We start from the raw sequence: 20,000 nt of genomic DNA, 5'->3' as shown, positions 1-20,000 counted from the left end.
TCTACTATACTTGTGAGGACACACAACCTGGTCCTCACAAGTTTGAAGCCTTTTTGAGGCTCAAAATGTGGTTTTAGTGTCAGGGTTACAGTTAGGTTATGGTCAGGTTTAGGGTCAGGCATTCATCTTTAATGGTTAGGGAAAGCATTATGTCAATGAAGGTCCTCACTAAGATAGCTGAACGGGGTTGTGTGTGTGTGTGTGTGTGTGTGTGGGGGGGGGGGGGACACCAGCTCATCATTTTCTCACTTCCTCTTGTTTGTCCTCATGGAGTAGTGGTGGTCAAGCCGTGGCCCGTGGGTCTGAACCCATCCTGTCTGCACTGACTCACAGGACGGGGATCTCAGGCTCCACCTATCAGCACGTCACCTGATCTGATTGACCTGATGACACATAGGTCTCCATCCTTCAACGAAGACGCCTGTGGCACATGAGGCTCAAACTTTACCCAGAATGCACTTTGTGAAGTTCCCTGCAGCGAACGATTAGACACGGATAGTCAGCGGCGTCTTAGTTTCGTATCTCAGCGGTCTGCTGCTCTCGCTCTGTCTCCTCCCCTCTGTGGGCACAGCGAGCAGCGAGCTGAGAGCGCTCCACCCGCCCATCACGCTCTGCCTGAACAAGCTGACTCAAGTTTAAATACAGGAAACAGGAGTCAGCGTGTTTCTGTACACTGACAGGAAGTGACAGCTAGTCACAGGATCGAACCCTGACCCTCGCCATGGTAACCATCTCCAAACAAAGACTGCCACCGTCCATTTATCATTCAAACATCACACAACCCGGGTCAGCTGACAGGAAGTATCAACTCCCAGCATGCACCTCTCTCTGGGAAAGCCTTGCTTTAATGAAGTCTGCAGAGAAACAGAGCGCGTGCGCTTTGTTCTCAGTGGCATCGACGCCGCAATGACCATAAAGGAAGGAAAAGGGCGGGGCGTTTGTAAAGCAGGTGAGTCTGAGCGATGCGACTGGCTGACAGGACCGGTGAGGCTCATATACAACAGACAGACAGGTAGGCGGGGCGTTACCTGGACAGGTGGCGTGGATGTGACCAGGGATCCGTTGGGACTGTAGGAGAACACGGTGAAGTCTGTAGGCAGCAGCAGCCTGAAACAGGACAGTCATGTGACCAACTTCACTTTAACCCCGAACCCTCGACTAAAATCTCTCAGCTGTGAAACTGTTTGGTTCACGTCGTGTTTTTATCAGGTGGCGTTTCCATAAAAAGTTAGAATCACACACCAGGACATCCTGGATCACCTGTCACAGACTTTGAAATGTGATTTTGTGACCATGAAGTAAAAAACATGTCAGCCGTCTGTTGGCGAGTGCACTCTGACAAGCTTCGATCTCAGCGATCGTACGATTGTGAACATGTCACCGCCCCTCATCAGAACTTACTCGTTTCTCTCCAGATGGACGACGCGATCGCTTCCATCCACGCTGATGATGTAGGACACCTGCACGCACACACAAAAAGGTAACTTTGAAGTGTGACAGCTTGTAGAATAAAACATTGAGCATGTGTGAGCGACTGCAGGTGGAGATCAGCCAATCAGAAAGCAGAACACCAAGACGTCTCATTCCCTGCCGTCCTGTCGCCATGTTGGATTCACAGCCACAGAGCTCAGAGAGCGACGTGTCCTTCAAAGCTGGTTTGGTACATGAGCGCCGGGATTACCGCTTCGATCCTCACGAGGAGCATGTTAGCTAACAGTGACGGCGCCAACTAACAGCACAAACACGCTGACACTAGCGTCCGATATGTGGCAGACATACAGTCGCTCCCAGCAGCGGTTACCTTTGTACCCGTGATGTTTGCGGGCTCCACTTCCTGCTCCGTGTTGTGGGTAATTTCGGAGCACGAAGCTGATCGAGGGATGAAAACGGAGCTTCTCCAGGTTTCATTTTTACCTCGTTTTAGCACAAACGGCTAAAACAGCTTGTGTTAAAGACGCACTCCATCTGCTGTGAACAAAGACTTCGTCGACTCGAGTCACCCTGCTGACACAACTAACTCTGCCAGCTCGAGCACGGGCTGCCAAACATCTGCACTGACAGCACGCCGTCGCCTTCATCACGCATCCCACTGCTCGCCGAGCAGGTCACCTGAGCCTCTGACTCACCTGGCTCTGCGTGTGTGTGTCTGTGTGTGTGTCAGCAGAACTATAATTAGCGCACACAGACAGCTGGTGTGGACAGGAAGTCAGCGGTGGTCTCCATCGTCCAGCTGCCAGCAGCAGCTCATCCGTCCTCTAACACAGCAGGGGTCAGAGGTCGGGTAAATCTGTAAACATACCTTGGCATCGTCATGGAAACGGTTCAAGCTCAAACTCATTAAGCAGAGCTGCTGCTGGTTCTGGCTCGGTCAGCGTTCCCGTGGCGCCTCGCAGAGTCAGCTGACCTTGTTTTTGTAACGTTTGTGGAGTCAGGTATCTGATGACATCACCAGGTGTATGTACCTGTGCAGCGGGTAGCGGGTATCCGTTCTCAGCTCCTCTGTGGGTCACGAACCCCGAGGCAGCCATCGGCGCTGAGAGCAGTGAGGTCATCACTGTGGCGCCCTGTTTTTGTCCGACGTGCCTCCACAGGTGAGGAGCTCTCCCACGTCGGCTGTTTCCACAGGAAGTGGGCGATGCTGACGAGTTTCAGAGAAAGTTCACGTTCAACAGTTTCACACAGTATAACGTGGAAAAACGCGGTGATCCGAGCACGCTCACATCACACGATCCCGGGAATGATCAGCTGTTTGTGACACAGCTGGATGATAATCGGCTCCGAGCACAGTGTTAGCCACGAGTCTCTGCGAGCAGCGACACACCCGCACGATCAGATTTACTCCAGGTGTAAGTGTTAGACTGGAGCTGAGCCAGCGCTGAACACACACACACACATCTGCAGACTGTAAACACACTCATGTCTCCACAACACTTTCACAGGGGTGTTATCTCTGAGCAGACTGCACATGCCAGCAGAGTGTGTCATCGTGTGTGTGTGAGAGCATGTTGCAGCATGCAGGGAGGGACAGCAGCACGGGCGGAGCGAGCGTATTTAAACGAAGCCTGCAGGCGTGCTGCTACATGGACGTTGTGTTCGTGGCGAGCCAAGCACGGTTTAAAGCTAACGTTTAAAATCTGTGTGCACAGTCACATCAGTAAAACAACACGATCCATCAGTTTGGAGTCAGCAGCTCGCCTAACGCAGACTGGGGTCACAGTAATCTGAGCTTCTTCGTGTGATGGACCAGCAAAGATGGAGTCTGCCCGCCTACGATTCCATGGCTGGTTCTGACCCGGAGCTAGCAGCGCTGCTTCCCGTGTGCTCTCATCATCGTCTTACGTGAACTTCTCTGTGTGATCTGGAAACAGGTAAGTGAAAATGAACTAGAAATAAAAACCTCCAAACCTGATTGGGCAGTCCTCCATTCACGTCCCTCCTCAGCCTGCCTCCGATTGGTCGAGGGACAGTCAGCTGATAGGAGGACAGGTGCTCGGTCTGGTGAGAGTCTGCAGGAGGAGACGGGAAACTAATCAGTTCCGTTTGCTCTGTAAACAAGTTGAAATCCTTTGCCACAGCCTCAGAACTGAACACATCATTTGGTGTGCACGTGTCGGGAACGCAAAGATTTTACTGCATAAAACATCGCATCAGCTGAGAGGAGGTGGACCGCCTGTCACCTGACTCAGGACTCGTTCATGAAGTGCTTTACAAACCCGAACATCACGGCTAACAGCTGGATTTTCCTGTTTGAGTGCCGCTGACCACACAGCCAGCAGCCACTTCCTGTTAAGGACACGCGCAGTGGACGGTCCATGTTTAACATGAACTCATCGCTGCAGCACGACGGTGATCCTCACACTAGGGCTGAGCAAAACGATTATTTTCCTAATCGATGAATCTAACGATTAATTTTTCAATCCGATTCGATTTTGATTTGATTCGATTATCTCCCCATTATTTGACTTGTGTATCAGTTTCACATTTACTAATTTATGTATCTCACTGAAAAACACATTTCTTCATTTGAACACCTTTTAATAAAAATATGCCCATACTGTTGAACTGCGTGTTCGGCTACTCGCTGCCGCCATGTCTGTTTTGAAAGTGACGACGCATCGACACACATTTTTTTACGTCGACGCGTCGTCCTTTCCTCTGCGCTATCGATGACGTCACTAGTTAGCCAACATAAGCTAATGTGAGTCTGTTAGCCACAACCAACCAGGTGACATCACGTCCTGTGCTGACAGAGGATGGCGCTAAAAATGTTTTTAAAGCTTCACAGTTACGTCTGTGTCAGTGTCCGAGTGTCACACATGATCCACAGACACGATCCAGAATCTGGATTTTATGCACATGAAGCTCATCTTTATGTCTCTGATGACACTCCTGCTCTACTTCCTGCGTGCGGTTGTGTTTTCCTGGTTTAAGCTCAGCCGGGTGTGTTTCCACACACTGCAGTCTGAGGAGCATCAGTGAGACCTTCAGCAGAACATCAATGAATCCTCATTCCAGCCGTCCCTGCACACCATCGCACCACATTCTCTCTCCGGATTTCCTCCTCGATGGGAGGCGGGACTTTTGAACCCGCCACCCCGGCCTGTGAGGTCTGCTGCTGACATTCAGCCTCACCCTTCTTCTGTTTTCCTTCTTTATCTTTGAGCTGATAAAGTAAAGCAAACATGCTCAGAGCATCACGACGGCCTGTTTGGAAATGAGCTCAGTGAAAGAAAATAAATCCAGCCGCAGAGCTTTAAGCTCCTTACAGCGCTGCTACAACAGCTCCACTGTTTCCTCTACAGCAGCTGAAAGCGTCCTCAGCAGCTCCTGTTGGTAACAAAGCAGCTGATCCACACACAGGTATCAGTGTCACACTGCAGCTCAAATCACACACATTTCAAAGGAAGCTCTGAACTGTATTTTGTTCCTCAGGAGAAAAAAATCCCAAGTGGTGGCCTGTCAAATACACACACACACACACACACACACACACTGTGTTCTTCATTTCTCACCATCTGCTCACAACTGACAGCATGGTGTCCAACACGAGTGTGCGTGTGCATTAATCTGTAGCCACGGTAACGCCTGCAGTCTGATGTTAACGACCTCGCTGTCCTGAAGCTGGGCAGGAAGCCTCCAAACAGGAAGCACTCTCACTGCTTCCTGCTGGTTTGTTTCTCATCACGTCAAGAGCTGCTGCTCATCCCTACCAAAGGGAGCCCAGAAGGAAAACCCTGGAAAAGTGACTCCAAAGATAATCTCAACCACAGATTTTAAAAAAGCTAAATCAGGTGGAACCATGAGGAACACGGAGACGAGCAAAAAGCTCTGAGAATAAAATACAGTAAAAACTAAATTAACTAAATGAAGACTTGAGTAGAAACACGATAAACCCCAAGAAACGGATTTAAACACATTTAAAGAAGGATATGCTGCGATCAGCCACTCAGGAGGAGGAGCCTCGCCATCCCGATCAGACTGTATTTAAAAGATGGCCGCACCCTCTCTGATGTACTGCCAAATGACTCGCCCTCTGCTGGGCGCTGAGAAAACTGCAGGTTCACATTATCAGACCCTGAAGCTGTGATTTCATTGTGATTACAGTCTGTAGGTCCAAGAAAAGCACCATGAGTCATGATTCAGGGAAACTGTGAGTGTGCGTGTGTGTGTGTGTGTGTGTCTGAGTGTGTGATTCATTCAGACTCTGGACGACTCAGTGGAAACTTCTCACAGAAAGGACTGGTTTCGTTTTTTTTTTTTTTTTTTTATCTGATTTTTCTTTTCCCTCTCTGTGAATCGCTACCTTATTGTGGTGGAGGGGTGTGTGTGTCCCAGGGAAATTGGTCCTGGGTGAGGGACCAGACAAAGAGCGATTCAGAAGACCCTTATGAAGAGAACATCGAGGGAATAGTTTACCCTGCCCGGGATAGGGTTACCGGGGCCCCGCCCTGGAGCCAGGCCCGGGGAGGGTGCCCGAGGGCGAGCGTCTGGTGGCTGGGCCTTAGTCCATGGGGCCCGGCTGGGCACAGCCCGAAGAGGAGACATGGGCCCATCCTCCCGCAGACCCACCACCCGCAGGAGGCGCCATAGGGGTCGGGTGCATTGTGTGACGGGTGGCGGCCAGGAGCGGAGGCCCTGGTGGACTGATCCCCGGCTGCCACCTCTCTGGTGGGGAAGGAGCCTGAGTTAGTGCGTGAGGTTGAGAGGTACCGGCTAGATATAGTCGGGCTCACCTCTACGCATGGCTTGGGCTCTGGAACCAGTCTTCTGGAGAGGGGCTGGACTCTGTCTCAGTCTGGAATTGCCGCTGGTGAGAGGCGGCGGGCTGGGGTGGGTATTCTAATATCCCCTTGGCTTGCTGCCGGTACGTTGCGGTTTTTCCTGGTGGATGAGAGGGTTTGTTCCCTGCGCCTTAGGGTCGGGGAACGTGTCCTGACTGTCATCTGCGCTTATGCGCCGAGTGGGAGTTCTGCGACCATATGTTCTGGACACTCGGGTAAAGAGAGGGGCTGAGCTGTCAACTGATCACCACCTGATGGTGAGTTGGATCAGGTGGCGGGGGAGGATGCTGGACAGACCCGGTGCACCTAAACGCGTAGTGAGGGTGTGCTGGGAACGTCTAGCAGTCCGCGAGATCTTCAACGCACACCTCCAGCAGAGCTTCAACAGCATTCCGAGGGAGACTGGGGACATTGAGTCCGAATGGACCATGTTCAGCATCTCCATTGCCGAAGCTGCTGCATTGAGCTGCGGCCGCAAGGTGGTTGGTGCCTGCCGTGGTGGTAATCCCCGAACCAAATGGTGGACACCAGAGGTGAAGGGAGCCACCAGGCTGAAGAAGGAGTCCTATCGGGCTTGGTTAGCCTGTGGGACTCCGGAGGCAGCCGACAGGTATCGACAGGCCAAGCGGAATACAGCTCGGGCAGTGGCTGAAGCAAAAACTCGGGTGTGGGAGGAGTTCGGAGAGGCCATGGAAAAAGACTTTCGGACTGCCTCGAAGAGATTCTGGAAAACCGTCAGGCGTCTCAGGAGGGGAAAGCGGTGCTCTACCTGCACTGTGTGTAGTGCTGGCGCAGCGCTACTGACGTCGACTGAGAAAATTGTCAGTTGGTGGAAGGAATACTTCGAGGACCTCCTTAATCCCACTGACACGTCTTCCGAGGAGGAAGCAGAGTCTGGGGATGAGGGGAATGACCCGCCAATTTCCGGGGGCGAGGTCACTGAGGCAGTTAAACAACTCCTTGGTGGCAGAGCCCCTTGGTGGCGGAGGGCTTTCACTTCGGTGGCCTCAGAATCTCATCTCTGCTTTTTGCGGATGATATGGTTCTGTTGGCTTCATCGGGTGAGGGCCCCCACTCACACTGGAACGGTTCGCAGCCGAGTGTGAAGCAGTGGGAATGAGGATCAGCACCTCCAAATCTGAGGCCATGGTTCTCAGCCGGAAAAGGGTGGAGTGCCCACTCTGGGTCGGGGATGAGTTCCTGCCCCAAGTGGAGGAGTTCAAGTATCTCGGGTCTTGTTCACGAGTGATGGGAGAAGGGAGCCGGAGATCGACAGACGGATTGGGGCTGCGGCTGCAGTGATGCGGATGCTGCACTGGTCCGTCGTGGTGAAGAGGGAGCTGAGTGTAAAAGCGAAGCTCTCAATTTACCGGTCGATCTACGTCCCTGCCCTCACCTATGGCCACGAGCTGTGGGCAGTGACGGAAAGAACGAGATCGCGGATACAAGCGGTGGAAATGAGCTTCCTCCGAAGGGTGGCTGGCCTCTCCCTTAGAGATAGGGTGAGAAGTTCGGCCATCCGGGAGGGGCTCAGAGTAGAGCCGCTGCTGCTCCACATCGAAAGGAGCCAGCTGAGGTGGTTCGGGCATCTGACAAGGATGCCTCCTGGGCGCCTCCTGGGTGAGGTGTTCCAGGCATGTCCCACCGGGAGGAGGCCCCGGGGCAGACCCAGGACACGCTGGAGAGATTACATCTCTCGGCTGGCCTGGGAACGCCTTGGTGTTCCCCCGTATAAGCTGGAGGAGGTGGCTGGGGAGAGGGAGGTCTGGGCTTCTCTGCTTAGGCTGCTGCCCCGCGACCCGGCCTCGGATAAAGCGGAAGAAGATGGATGGATGATTTTTTTCAAAAAGCAAAAAACGTCAACGTGTTTTACTGTAAAACACACACACACACACGCGCGCACGCACACACGCGCGCGCACACACGCGCGCGCACACAGGGAGTGCTCAGCAGTGCCTTGAGCTCAGGTAAGACAGCACAGGTGTGTCCAAACATCGACATGATGAACTAAGTGAAGTGAGAGCTTCAGTCTTTGGGTTACTGTTCTATGCAGACGATACACAGCTGTACGTGTCACTTCCTGTGTCTAGCCTGTGTTCAGTTTCTACTCCAAACCGACTCAGAGACACTGGTCTATGCTTTCAGTTAGAGTATTGTAACGTTCCGTTTGCAGGACGTGACCACAGACATGTGACCACGTGACCCTGGGACTGAACGCCATTGGCTCCCAGTTTAAGACAGAATCACCGTTAGAATGCTTCTGTTGGTTCACCTCTCTGACCTCATCACGGCTCTCAGCTGCACACCGTTTCCTCTCTGTCAAGTTTTATTTGCAGCTTTCAGCGTAAACCCACACAGGTTTTTATGTTTGTGTCCTCAGCGTTTAGCATATTCAATATTAATGTTATCAAATGTACTCTATGCATAAAACTGTCATAGTGACATCAGACATCCTAAACAGGAGCTGTTAAAGCTTTCCTTTGATGCTTAAAGAGGGTTTCCACTCTCACACAAACCTCTGCACTGTGGCGTGACTGCCTGACTCGCTGCTCTGAAACCACATTGCAGAACAGGAAATCACAACTGATTAATATCAGATTCATGTGCAGAAACCTCAAACCGAGCAGAGAAGAGTTTACCGCCTTCCTGTTTCCTAGATCTGTCAGCTCCCAGGGGTTTCAAGAAGTTAGCGTGTGTGAACATTAACGATGGTCTAAGAAAGACTCACAAATACGGGAACAAATGGAAATGATCCGCCTGCAGATTGGTAGATATGACTATGATGAAGAAAAACTGCAGTTTCAGGCTGAGGATGGAAACGCTGCACTGGTCTCAGCACGCTAGTTATTCAGGTCCGCTCAGCTGGAACCAGAACCAGGCGCTGAACAGGAAGGAACCGCGCGATTTGGTCACCTGATAGCTCAGTGTGGCTGTTCTCACAGCTGTTTCAATAAAGTTTCCAGAAAGAAAAGGCAGCTCTGACGGAAGCACGCCTGAAAACTGAAACCCACAGCTCAGTAAAGTAAGCACCACTTCCTCCTGGGAGATCCCAGCTTCCTTTCCCAGGCCGGAGCAGGAGTAAAATCTGCTCCGGCCTGGGAACAAGGAGGCGCTGAGGAGACGTCCTCGGCACCTGAACTGAGTCGTTTCAAACGAAGGAACACCGGCTGTACCCCAAGATCCCTCCAGAGGTCTGAGTGCTCACGCTCCACTTTCCCCCTCAGACCTAAGTTCAGCTCAGAGAAGCTCTGAGAGGATCCATCAGCAGGTCCAGGTCACTAAGGCTACGTTCCCACTGCAGGCGAAAGCGCATCAAATCCGACTTTTTTGACCCTCTGCGACCCATATCCGATCATGGTGTGACAGTGTGAACGGCACAAATCCGATCTGGGTCACTTTCGTATGTGGTCCTGAATCTGATACATATCTGATGTTTTAGAAAGCGACTGCTGTTTGATGGTCATGTCGCATTAAATCCGTCTTTTACATCACTGACACAAGACAGACAGCAATTATCAGCGCCGGAGAAGACATCGCGAACGCTTCCTGTCCGTCCAGTACAACTGTTGGGAAGACAACGTTGGAGAAACGTGAACATTTTCTTTGTACTGTATAATCTGCAGATTCTGACAGAAGTTATTTTGTTATGTAAATAACAAAATAACAGGAGCGCTGCCATTCATCCTCATTTCCCGTCTATGCCCCGCCCCCATTCTCTTTCGTCTGATTGGCTGACTTTAGGAAGCCGCAGAGGGGCCCACCCAGTGCTTTACCTTACTTTTGCACAGGCACCCGTCACTTTGTGAAACTCTGGCCACATTTAACATGAGACCTTAGAGCTAACTAGATTAGATGGATCCTCAGCGTGCTGCATAAACTCCTACCTGTGCTCACCTGTGCGCTCACAGAGGGAGGCAGGAGCCAGAGTCGGTGTAACCCTCCTCTCACTCCGATGAAGATTAAACTTGGACACATTTCAGATATTTGTTCGCAGTGACCGTCAGAGCAGCTGAGGGTGGACTACACCTCCCGTGATGCCCCGGGTCAGTGTCCCTCACAGGGCCCGATAAACCTCCCACTCAGCGTGCTCTTCCTCACCCCTCTCACCTCTGCAGTGACCGTTTCCGATGAGCAGCAAGAGGAAGAGGAGCCAGCTGATGCCCAGCAGCTCCACTATCCCTCCCATCTTCATCCTCCTCTTCTTCTCTCCTGAATTAAAGTGCCTCCTCTCCCGTGTGTTACTGCAGTCTGCGCTCTCTCTGTCTACCCCCGCGGAGCTTCATGTTCAGCACCCAGAGCAGCTTTTCTTCCGCGGCCGGGCCATGGCAGCCTGTCCCGGGTCTACACCGTCCGCGAGCTTTCCGCCCGGACCCCAAAATGTCCCAGAGGTCAAAGGTCAGCCCCGAGTGTGTGTGGGTGTTTGCTCTGAGAAGTCCCGTCCGAGCTGAAGCGCGTCCTGTCCGCGCGCGGCTGATATTTCTCTCCTTGGAAACTCGACTGAAGCTGAAGCAAGCTGGCGGAAACAGCCGCAGCTTCCTGTGCGGTTCTTCAAAATAATAGCACCCAAGACCAATCATCTCGAGAGGAGCAAAACTAAAATCATAAAATTAAAATCAAGTCCGTCTTAATAATGTTCCAGTAAACACGAATATCAATGAATATAAAAAGATTTAGAAAATTATTTTAAAACATTGATTTGATTACTGGATGTGGACCTCACACAAATTACCAGAAGTGGACAAAAGTCAGTTCCTGTAAGGTCAAAGGTCACATCAGTAGACTTTAGTAGATGATAATGAATACAGTCAGCAGGGCACAGTCTCGGTTTGCATTTTTATTTGATTTGATGATTCATTCCTGTAGGCAGAGGTATGACGTTTGATCCACATCAATGAAAATTACAACCTGTACCACACACTCTGAGCTGAGCGTAAACAGGAAGGACAGACTGCAGTAATAGGACGTTTGATGAAACACTATAGGATGATCCCTTTAAGGACCTTTTCAGCTTCCTGTGATCCTGCCAGGATCACCTGAAGGGTGTTGAGTATAAACTCTGAGCAGTGGAGCTGAAATCACTCCATTCACATCGATGTCATTAACTAAAAAACAAAAACGCATTGAAGATGGTCTCATTAGTACTATATAGTGTTTGGATGACTGTTTTGTGTCTGTTACTCTCGTGTGAACTCCAGGATCTGATGCCGATTCTAAGGTTTTTATTGGTGATTAAATAAAGTAATATTTTCATGTCAGGATTTTGAACAAAATAAGCTAATCGGCTAATCAAGAAAATACTCTAATTTATTTCTAAATAAAACCATAATTAATGCTGTTCTAGTCACAGCAAATACAAATTCATGATCACAGGAGCTGCTTCACTCCACAGAGTACTTTGAATAAAGGTGACACTTCGCTATCTGACCTAAGTAAGTAAATTAAAATAACGTTCAGCACGATACTTTTCTCTCTGCACAAGCCAGCCCAGGCTTTTATTTTGAAGTCAAAGCAGCTCACGCAGAGGTCAATGGACGCTTTCAGTTCACGTGACAAAACTAATATGCCGTCAAAGTGCGCACGCGCAGATTCTTACGGCGAGCACAGTGACGTATTCAGTTTGTGTAAAAGCTTTAAACTTCAAAAGCAGACGTGCGTCACGTGACAGGAATAAAAACGTCATATTCTTATTAAACTAAAACTGCTTCTCTGAAACTCACCTGAGCCCAGGTGTTGTTCACAGACGTAAACAGCATAGTCACGTGATTTATCAGAACGCAGCTTCAGTCAGCCTGACGCTCAGTAGCGGTCCTAGCCTGTTTGGCGCCCTGGGCGAACACTCCCCCTGGGGTTACGTGCACTGCTGTAACTGGAGCCTCGTCGTCTCGTCTCTCTATATGCTGGACTGTCTGTAGCGGAGATGACAATAAAGTTTACTTTGACTTCAGCAGCGAGCGGGCGCACCGAGGGCTCTCGCGCTCACTTTTCATGTACAGAATTTCGAAAAAACATCGGTGCAAATTATAAGTCTGTATCATGATGTTTGGTGTTTTCGTGTTTGTTGCTTTGTTTTTATTTTGTTTTATTTTGCGAGTTGGTTATTAGACGCTGCTCCAGCCACCAGAGACTCCCCCGCCGCCCCGCCCTCTCCTCCCTGTGCCGCAAGCAGCAGGCGCACCTCGCAAACGGAGGGCGCCCTTATATGGGCTCAAAATGTGGTCATAAATATTTTGTACTTTACTGTACTGTAAAAAAGATTTGTATGTGTAAAAAAGATTTGTGTGTGGACTTAGAAAAAAAAACCCTGCAAGTTACAAGTACGAATTTTGACCCTATTTTTCTTCCTTTCATCTGATTGGTCAATGTCATGTCAATCACAAATGTAACAATCCAATCAGAGAACAGATGGGTTTGGCTGTTGGAGGGGCGCTTTTTTTGAACTGCAGGTCTTTGAAGGGAATAAATGCCCTTTTACATGCCAACCCAGCGTTTTCCTTCATCACCACGAAGGAAAACAGTCTGTGGTCGTCCGAGTTTGGTGATTTTTGTGTCACAGGTCTACGTGTTTAATATAGGGACTTCCACAGCCTTTTCAACAGCGCTGCGGACCGCGGGGTGGGGGCGGGCAGTGTTTTGGAAATGACAGTCTTCATTACAAAGCTTTCTTCGTTATGAATTAGCATACATGTTTTTATTGAACATTTGAAGAACCAGCAAAAAAAACAGAAACTCTTGTAGAGGACATAAAGTCAGAGATAGAAAAGACAAGGAGCAGGTGCATCTAGTACAGGTAGAGCTGCTGCAAAAACCCACAGAGCCCAGCAGCCAGCGCAACAAATTCTGGATCCTTTGCTTTTAGTTAGCATTAGCAGCACATCCTGCGTCTGATGTGAAAGGACTTTTATGCTGCGCACTGTGACTCACAGCAATGGTCCCGGGTCAGCCCTGACTTTGTGTTAAACTAATCCTAAAGTAATAATGGTATTTCTAACCACTGATATACCACAACTTTTTCCTTTCAACAGCTACTGAAAGTTAGGGGACCTAGCTGCTATCGGATATTTATATAGAGATCCTCCAGCTTCAAACTGTATCACCCTTCAAGGACCTGCAGTTCAGAAAAGCGCCCCTCCGACAGCCAAACCCATCTGTTCTGTGATTGGATTGTTACATTTGTGATTGACATGACATTGACCAATCAGATGAAAGGAAGAAAAATAGGGTCAAAATTCATACTTGTAACTTGCAGGGGTTTTTTTCTAAGTCCACACACAAATCTTTTTTACGCACACACAAATCTTTTTTACGCACACACAAATTCTTTTTACACATACAAATCTGTTTTACACATACAAATCTTTTTTACAAGTACAAAATATTTATGACCACATTTTGAGCCCATACCCTTACTCCCAGCAAATGGGCGATAGAAAACCGATCGGTGCCTATGACATTCCCAATATGCGCTGGCTGATGTCAGGGCAGCATGAGTACGAGCAATTTTTTATTTATTTATTTTTTCCCGATGCCCGTGATGCCGCCCCGGGCAACCGCCCGTGTCAAAAACCGCTACTGCTGATGCTTCAGGGAGTAAACTGACCAATGAGGCGCTGACTTTGAATACAGTGTTGTGCCAAAAACTGATTGCTGCCATAAGCTATAAATGACTTGTTGGTCTATAATATGTCAAACATGTCAAATGTCAACTTTACATTTTTGGCAGTGACTTTTATATCTCCTTTATTTATCCAGTTATAAAAAAAAGTCAGAAATTGCAACAAATAAAACAGTTCTGTAAACATTTAAAGTGGGGAAAAAAGACGGGATTGGTCATAATGAAAGTACAATAACACAGTTATTAAGATACTTTATGAAAAGGGGTAATTTTAAGGTTTTACCTATAACCCTGTTATAAACCCTGTTCATGTAAAGATATTACTCACACTGGAAATCAGTTTTTGGCACAACACCGGCTCAGAGTCCAGGCAGTGTGGAGGTGACAGGAGGACAGCAAGCTGGAGTCCACATGGTTTCCACATGTGCAGAAGAGGGAGGGTGATGATGATGAAGGTGGTGTTGGGAGAAGCATGGAGGCAGAATCTCCTGCAGCAGCTTACACTTAACAAATCACGTGACCTCCACTTAAAAGTGTCACATGACTGCAGGTGGAAGTTGTTTTCAACCAACCAAGGTAACAAACCTGCTCAGACCCGTGCTGGGAATAACCTTGTACTTTAATGACAGTATTTATACTTTATCATAGTACTTGTGTACTCGTGCCGTTACCCTGCCCCCCTCTACATTTATGACATCACGCATCACAGTATTTTAGAAACCTGTCAAACACCCGTTTCAAATTATATTTATCCAGAAAATAAACCAAGTTCATGTTTTTACCCCAAAATCTGAAAGCAGTGAGAAATCAGAACATTGAACCAGTAAAACTGACGTTAAACATTAAATAACTGCAATCTTACATCTTTATGATGAGCTTCATTATTCTTCAGCTTCTTGCTCTAACAGTGAACTTGAAAACTGCTGACAAGAAGAATAATGTTGAATATTTGCACACTGGTGATCACGGAAACATGGAAATGAGCTGTTATGACCTCACACTGATGAACTCACTGATGTTTCATGTTTTCTGGATTTGTTTCTGCTCAAATACGCTGACCTTTGCGACCTCATTGGACAGGAAGTGTGGGAACGCGTTCTCGCCGCTGTGTGCGTCTCGTCAGTTCTGCTTTGTAAACGTAGGTTTGCAGCACTGACTGTGAAGCGTTTCAGGAGATGACAAATCCCAACACGTTCGGTTCTAAAGGGGAATGTAACCAGGATTAAGAGCTGAGTCAGAGGCTTCCGAGGGACCTAAACTCAGGTCTGACCCACCGATGTATCCTCAGCACTTCCTGCTGAGTTTATGTTCTGGTCTCTGCACAGCTGGATCACAGCTGTGTGAAGTCTTTTGTGGGCCATCGGATGATTTAGTTATAATCTGTATATAAAAGATGGATGTAGCTTCCTGTTGTGAATCCTAAACCTGCATGAGGCTCCTGCTCAGCTGATCTGAGGCCCAATTGGATAAAACAGGAAGTTTATTTTGGTGGGTTTAGGGTGGGGAAAACTTTTGAGTAGGCCAAACGCTCTGCAGGAGATTTCTGTTTTCAGAGATGAAGCCGTTCATTACCTTAAAAATAACAGACATGAATTCAAATTAGACAGAAACATGAATTTTAATTTGACAAAGTATTTTACAATAAGTACAGGTTACAGATGAAAATCAGATCAAAGATGAAAACTGATCGTTTCGTGGTGGATGATGACACACACCTGATTCTAGTTACATTACTGAAAGAAGAAGTTCAAACAGGAAGCTTTCTGCAATCAGCTGAGCTGTTCAAACATTAGTCACTCAGCGCGATCTCATGGAGAAGACGAACACGCCAGACATGTTTGAAAGATTTGCAGCTTTGGCGTGAAGTGGCGGGCCGGCAGAGCTTGACCTCGCCGCCCCGATCGTCCTTTTCTGTTAGGATCTCCTCGCCACCTGACTCAGCTGCCGGTACAGCTGGATGGTCATGAGCTGAATTTCCGGATCTCCGGGTTTGATGTCGATGGCTCTGAGGAAGAAGTCCAGGGCCTCGTCCAGCTCCGCTTTGCTGTAGCACTCCCGCCCTCGCCGCACCAGCGAGTCGTAGCTCTCGTCCTCGACCTCCTTTACACCTGTCTCGGCGGTGCACTGATCCATTGCCTCGTTTGATGCCAACTCAGGCTCGGTGGACGTTTCCTCCAGGAGGCTCCCTTCTCCACATTCCTCAGTGTCTCCTGACTCAAAGTCTCCTTCCTCCTCAAATTCCTCCTCCATCTCCTCTTCTACAACTTCCTCCTCTGAGTTTACAGTCTCTCCACTGGGTTCCTCCTCCTCAACCTCATCATGAGCCAAACCAATCATGTCCTCTTCGGCCTCATCTGAATGGACAGCCGAAGCATCATCTTCATGGCTGTCCTGGTTGTCCATATCCTCAATGATGGAATGGAGGAAGGAGCGGTGAGAAGCCACGGACGTGTTTCCACCAATGCTCTTTCGAGTACGGAGCGGCGTGGTGCCAGTGCACGCTGACTTTGGCGTCGATGCTCCTGAAACCTGGAAGGAGTTCTCAAGCTGCCCATCATCCTCCTCCTGCGTCTCCTCTTCACTGTCATAAATCACGGCAGCCTTTTTCTTCCTGATACCCACGAATGAGTCGTGTGACTCGTTGAGGCTGACGGCGTGGCCGTTGCTCGCGCTGTGCCTTGATGCTTCTTTCTGCTGCCACTCACAAAGAGATTTACCCACGTCAAAACTTCCCTCCAGCTGCAGCTGAGACAGCAGCTCCTCCTGCAGCTCCTCCTCCTCCTGCACCACCGCCTCGTCGTGATCGGCGCCACTGTCCTCCAGCTGTAGGTTGAAGTTGCCATTCAAAGACTCGAGCTCGCTGCCGATTCTGGATGATGTGTCGGCTCTGAGGCTCAAACTGGAGACGCACAGCGCGGAAAGTCTTCTGTTCCCTGGAGGAGTGACGTGAGGAGACCCCAGCTCCATCTCGGAGTCATCGTACTTCAGGGTCAAATGTCCCATCATCTTCTGCTCATCTTCATCGGCTGCTGTAACATACAGACTCGCGGCCGCAGATTCATTGAGTGCTTCTCTGACTGAGGTGTCAGCTACGTCACCAGCCTCCATCAGCACCACAGACACCTCGATCGGATCTGCCGCCTCCAACAAGCTCCTTTCCAGCTTCACTGACGGGTGTTTCGGAGAATCCAGGTTCTGCTCAGCGAGGCTATGGTGGCTGACCTCTGCTGCGAGCTGCTCCTCGGCTGTGCTCTCCTCTGCAGTCAGATCAATCACTCCCTTGCTGAGATTCTCCAGAGTGGCCTCCTTTCCAGAAGCAGTCTGTTCCAAATCCACCACAGCTGGAGACCAGGCCAGGCTTGTGTCCTGCTTCGGATATGAAGGACGTGGTTTCTTCTCATGGGACCGCTCCCGGCTGTTGTTGTCTGCTGGGTATCGGAGCCATGCCGGCTCCGTGCTGGACACCATGCTCTCTGCCAGCTGCATCTGCAGCTCAGACTCCGCCTTCATGAGCTCCTGAGCCTTCTGGACCCGCCCTTCGATGTAATGATGCTCCTCTTGGTTCTCGAGGGCCTCGTCGTGGTTGATGTCAAGTGTAAACATGAGGTCATGGTCAGAAATCCCAAACATCTCCATGGTGTGGAGGTGTGTGATATGTTTGTCTAGCTCAGGGTCGGTGCGCCGGTGCCTGGCGTGCAGTGCCTGAAGCTGGAGCTGTGTAGAGGAGGACCGCGTGTCCTCCAAGGTGAAGAGCTCCTTCAACTCCTGTTTGCTGAAGTACCGAAACGGGTTCTTCTTGTCCCCGGTATTCTGCCTAATAAGAGAGTCTTTGAAAACCTGCCGGCGGTAAATCTTCTCCTCCACAGTGCCGCAGGTGATCAGCCTGTAGATGACGACGTTTTCAGTCTGGCCTATGCGGTACGCCCTGTCAACGGCCTGGGCGTCTGTCGCAGGGTTCCAGCTGGGGTCGTAGATGACCACCCTGTCGGCTGCTGTTAAGGTGATGCCGACTCCACCGACCTGGGTGGTGAGGAGGAAGACGGAGTACCGTTTGTCAGTCTGGAACAGAGAGATGAGCCTCTCTCGCTCTGTGATCTGAGTGATGGTTCCATCTAGCCGCAGCACTTTGAAGCCTCTGTTGCCCAGGATGCGCTCGATGATGTCGAGCACCTTCCTGTAATGGGCAAAGACGAGGGTGCGGTGGCCTTCCTGTCTGAGCCGATCTAGGAGAGAGAAAAGAAAGACCATCTTCCCAGACTCTGAGATCAAGGTGTCATCAGGGACGCTGATGATGCTGTGATCGTTGGCCTCTGTGGTCTCCTGGCATTCAGCTGCACTCTCCTCCAAGCCTAACTTGGCTATGGCGGCAGCAGAGAGGAGCCTCGGGTGGTCGCACAGCTTTTTCAGAATGTTTAACTCAGCTAGAGGCGATCGGGTGGTCAGCAGGAGCTCTCTGATGTGGTCCAGCGATATGAACTGCCTGTAGATGTCCTCCTGAACGGCACTCAGGTAAGTCCAGACAATCAGGTCGTTTTTTCTCGTCAATTTGGGCATCACCGCTCCAGAGTCTGCGTCAAGGTTTGGAACATGGTCTTCCATGTCCTCCAAGTGTTCCTTGTTACGTGTGCTGTTTGTTTTGTTTTTCTGTACTTCGGACTTGGTCCTGCGGAGGAAATACGGTTTTATTATTGCCATCAGGTTCTCTGACATCCGGGATCCCAGCGCCTTTTCTCCTGGAGTGGCGTCCTTCTCCCGGGCCCGGGTGATGGGGTTCTCGTACTCCGCTTTGAATGTTTTCGCCATGCCGAGGAGGGTGCCCTGACAGGCAAAGTCGAAGAGAGCCCACATTTCTCTCAGGTTGTTCTGGACCGGAGTTCCTGTGAGTAGAACTCTGTTCTTGGACGGTATGGCGTAGGCACTTTTGGCGGTTTTGGTGGTTGTGCTTTTTATCTTGTGAGCCTCGTCCAGGATCATGTAGTCCCATGTGAACTCTTTGCCATTGTAGGTGGACAGCTGCTGCCAGTTGTTTAAGAGCATCGTGTAGGTGGTGATGATGACGCCGCCCCTCCTCTGAACTTTCTCCAGATTCCTGGTCCTCTCTCCTTTGCTGATGCCGTGAAACTCCTTCACCCTCATGCCCGGAGTCCATTTGGAGAACTCCTTGGTCCAGTTTGTGATGAGGGAAGTCGGCATGATCAGGAGTGTGTGTTTAGCCAGCTCATTGTCGTACATGCCAGAGAGGAATGATATCACCTGGATAGTTTTGCCTAGTCCCATGTCATCAGCTAAAATCCCGCCTTTCCGGCCATCTCTGTAGAGACTGTACAAGAAGGCCACTCCATCCCTCTGGTAGTCGTACAGCTTGTCATACAGCTCTTTAAAAAGCATTAAACCACTGCTGTTAACATTAACAAACTCGTCATCATCTTCCTCCAAGTCATTCTCAGCGATGAGCTCTTCGATTTTTTTGATCCGGCTTTCCAGTTTGTGACTGTGGTGAATGTTGTAAGCCAGTCTGAAGAACTCCAGCGCTTTGTGCAGGTCTCCCTGTCGGGCAGCGTCTTTGCCATCTTGAATGAACCTGAACGAAAGCAAAGCAAACGTCATTAGTAAGTAATGCTAGAGCTGGGCGATAGAACGATAACGATATGTATTGTGAAATTAACTTTTTCTCGATAGAAAAGTTAAACTATTGCGATAGGCCTCATCTCTCTTGTCCTCTTAAAAAGAAGGACAGCCAATCCAAATTAAGTAGCGCAGAGCAGAACCAATCACAGCGTCACGTCACGTGACTTGTTACGTACAGCACAAGTGCCAAGCCGCACATGTGTATTTGTTTGGGAAGCAGCCAGCCACCGTGCCGCCCGGGTAATGGAGGAAGTGAGTGCGCCAACTAGAGAAAAATCAACCGAGAGCGTGACCGAAGGTTACCGAAGAGAAAACAGATGATGGTTCCAACGCCGGAGAGATTGTCGAACGGAAGAGCCACAGAAGTCCCGTAGTGTGAAGGTATTTCTGCTATTTCAAGTCTGACAAAAAACAGAGTAGCGGCACTGTAAATGTGCCGAAAGCAAGTCTGGAAATACAATAAAGCGGTGCATGCGCAA

The 20,000-nt window shown here is 49.7% G+C and overlaps 2 protein-coding genes across 3 annotated transcripts in view; both read right to left on the bottom strand.

Annotated features, from left to right (window-relative positions):
- The window catches only part of adam9a (ADAM metallopeptidase domain 9a), a 25,143-nt gene extending 14,324 nt beyond the window's left edge, over positions 1-10,819 (bottom strand). For both annotated transcript variants that reach the window (XM_084945846.1, XM_084945847.1), the window contains exons 1-4: positions 10,389-10,819; positions 3,406-3,506; positions 1,402-1,460; positions 1,029-1,107 (exon numbers count right to left, since the gene is read on the bottom strand). In XM_084945846.1, coding sequence (XP_084801972.1) covers positions 1,029-1,107; positions 1,402-1,460; positions 3,406-3,506; positions 10,389-10,473 — 324 coding nt within the window. In that variant the 5' untranslated portion in view covers positions 10,474-10,819. The remainder of the gene's footprint in view (positions 1-1,028; positions 1,108-1,401; positions 1,461-3,405; positions 3,507-10,388) is intronic.
- Positions 10,820-14,509: 3,690 nt separating this feature from the next.
- ercc6l (excision repair cross-complementation group 6-like) overlaps positions 14,510-20,000 on the bottom strand; it is a 17,805-nt gene continuing 12,314 nt past the window's right edge. Inside the window, exon 3 of the mRNA XM_084947053.1 lies at positions 14,510-19,474. Within this exon, the coding sequence (XP_084803179.1) occupies positions 15,808-19,474 (3,667 nt within the window). The 3' untranslated portion in view covers positions 14,510-15,807. The remainder of the gene's footprint in view (positions 19,475-20,000) is intronic.

This window comes from Perissodus microlepis, chromosome 12 (assembly GCF_051167445.1).
Source record: "Perissodus microlepis isolate ML-2025 ecotype Zambia chromosome 12, ASM5116744v1, whole genome shotgun sequence".
Taxonomy (NCBI): domain Eukaryota; kingdom Metazoa; phylum Chordata; class Actinopteri; order Cichliformes; family Cichlidae; genus Perissodus; species Perissodus microlepis.
This window is presented reverse-complemented; position numbering and strand designations above follow the sequence as displayed.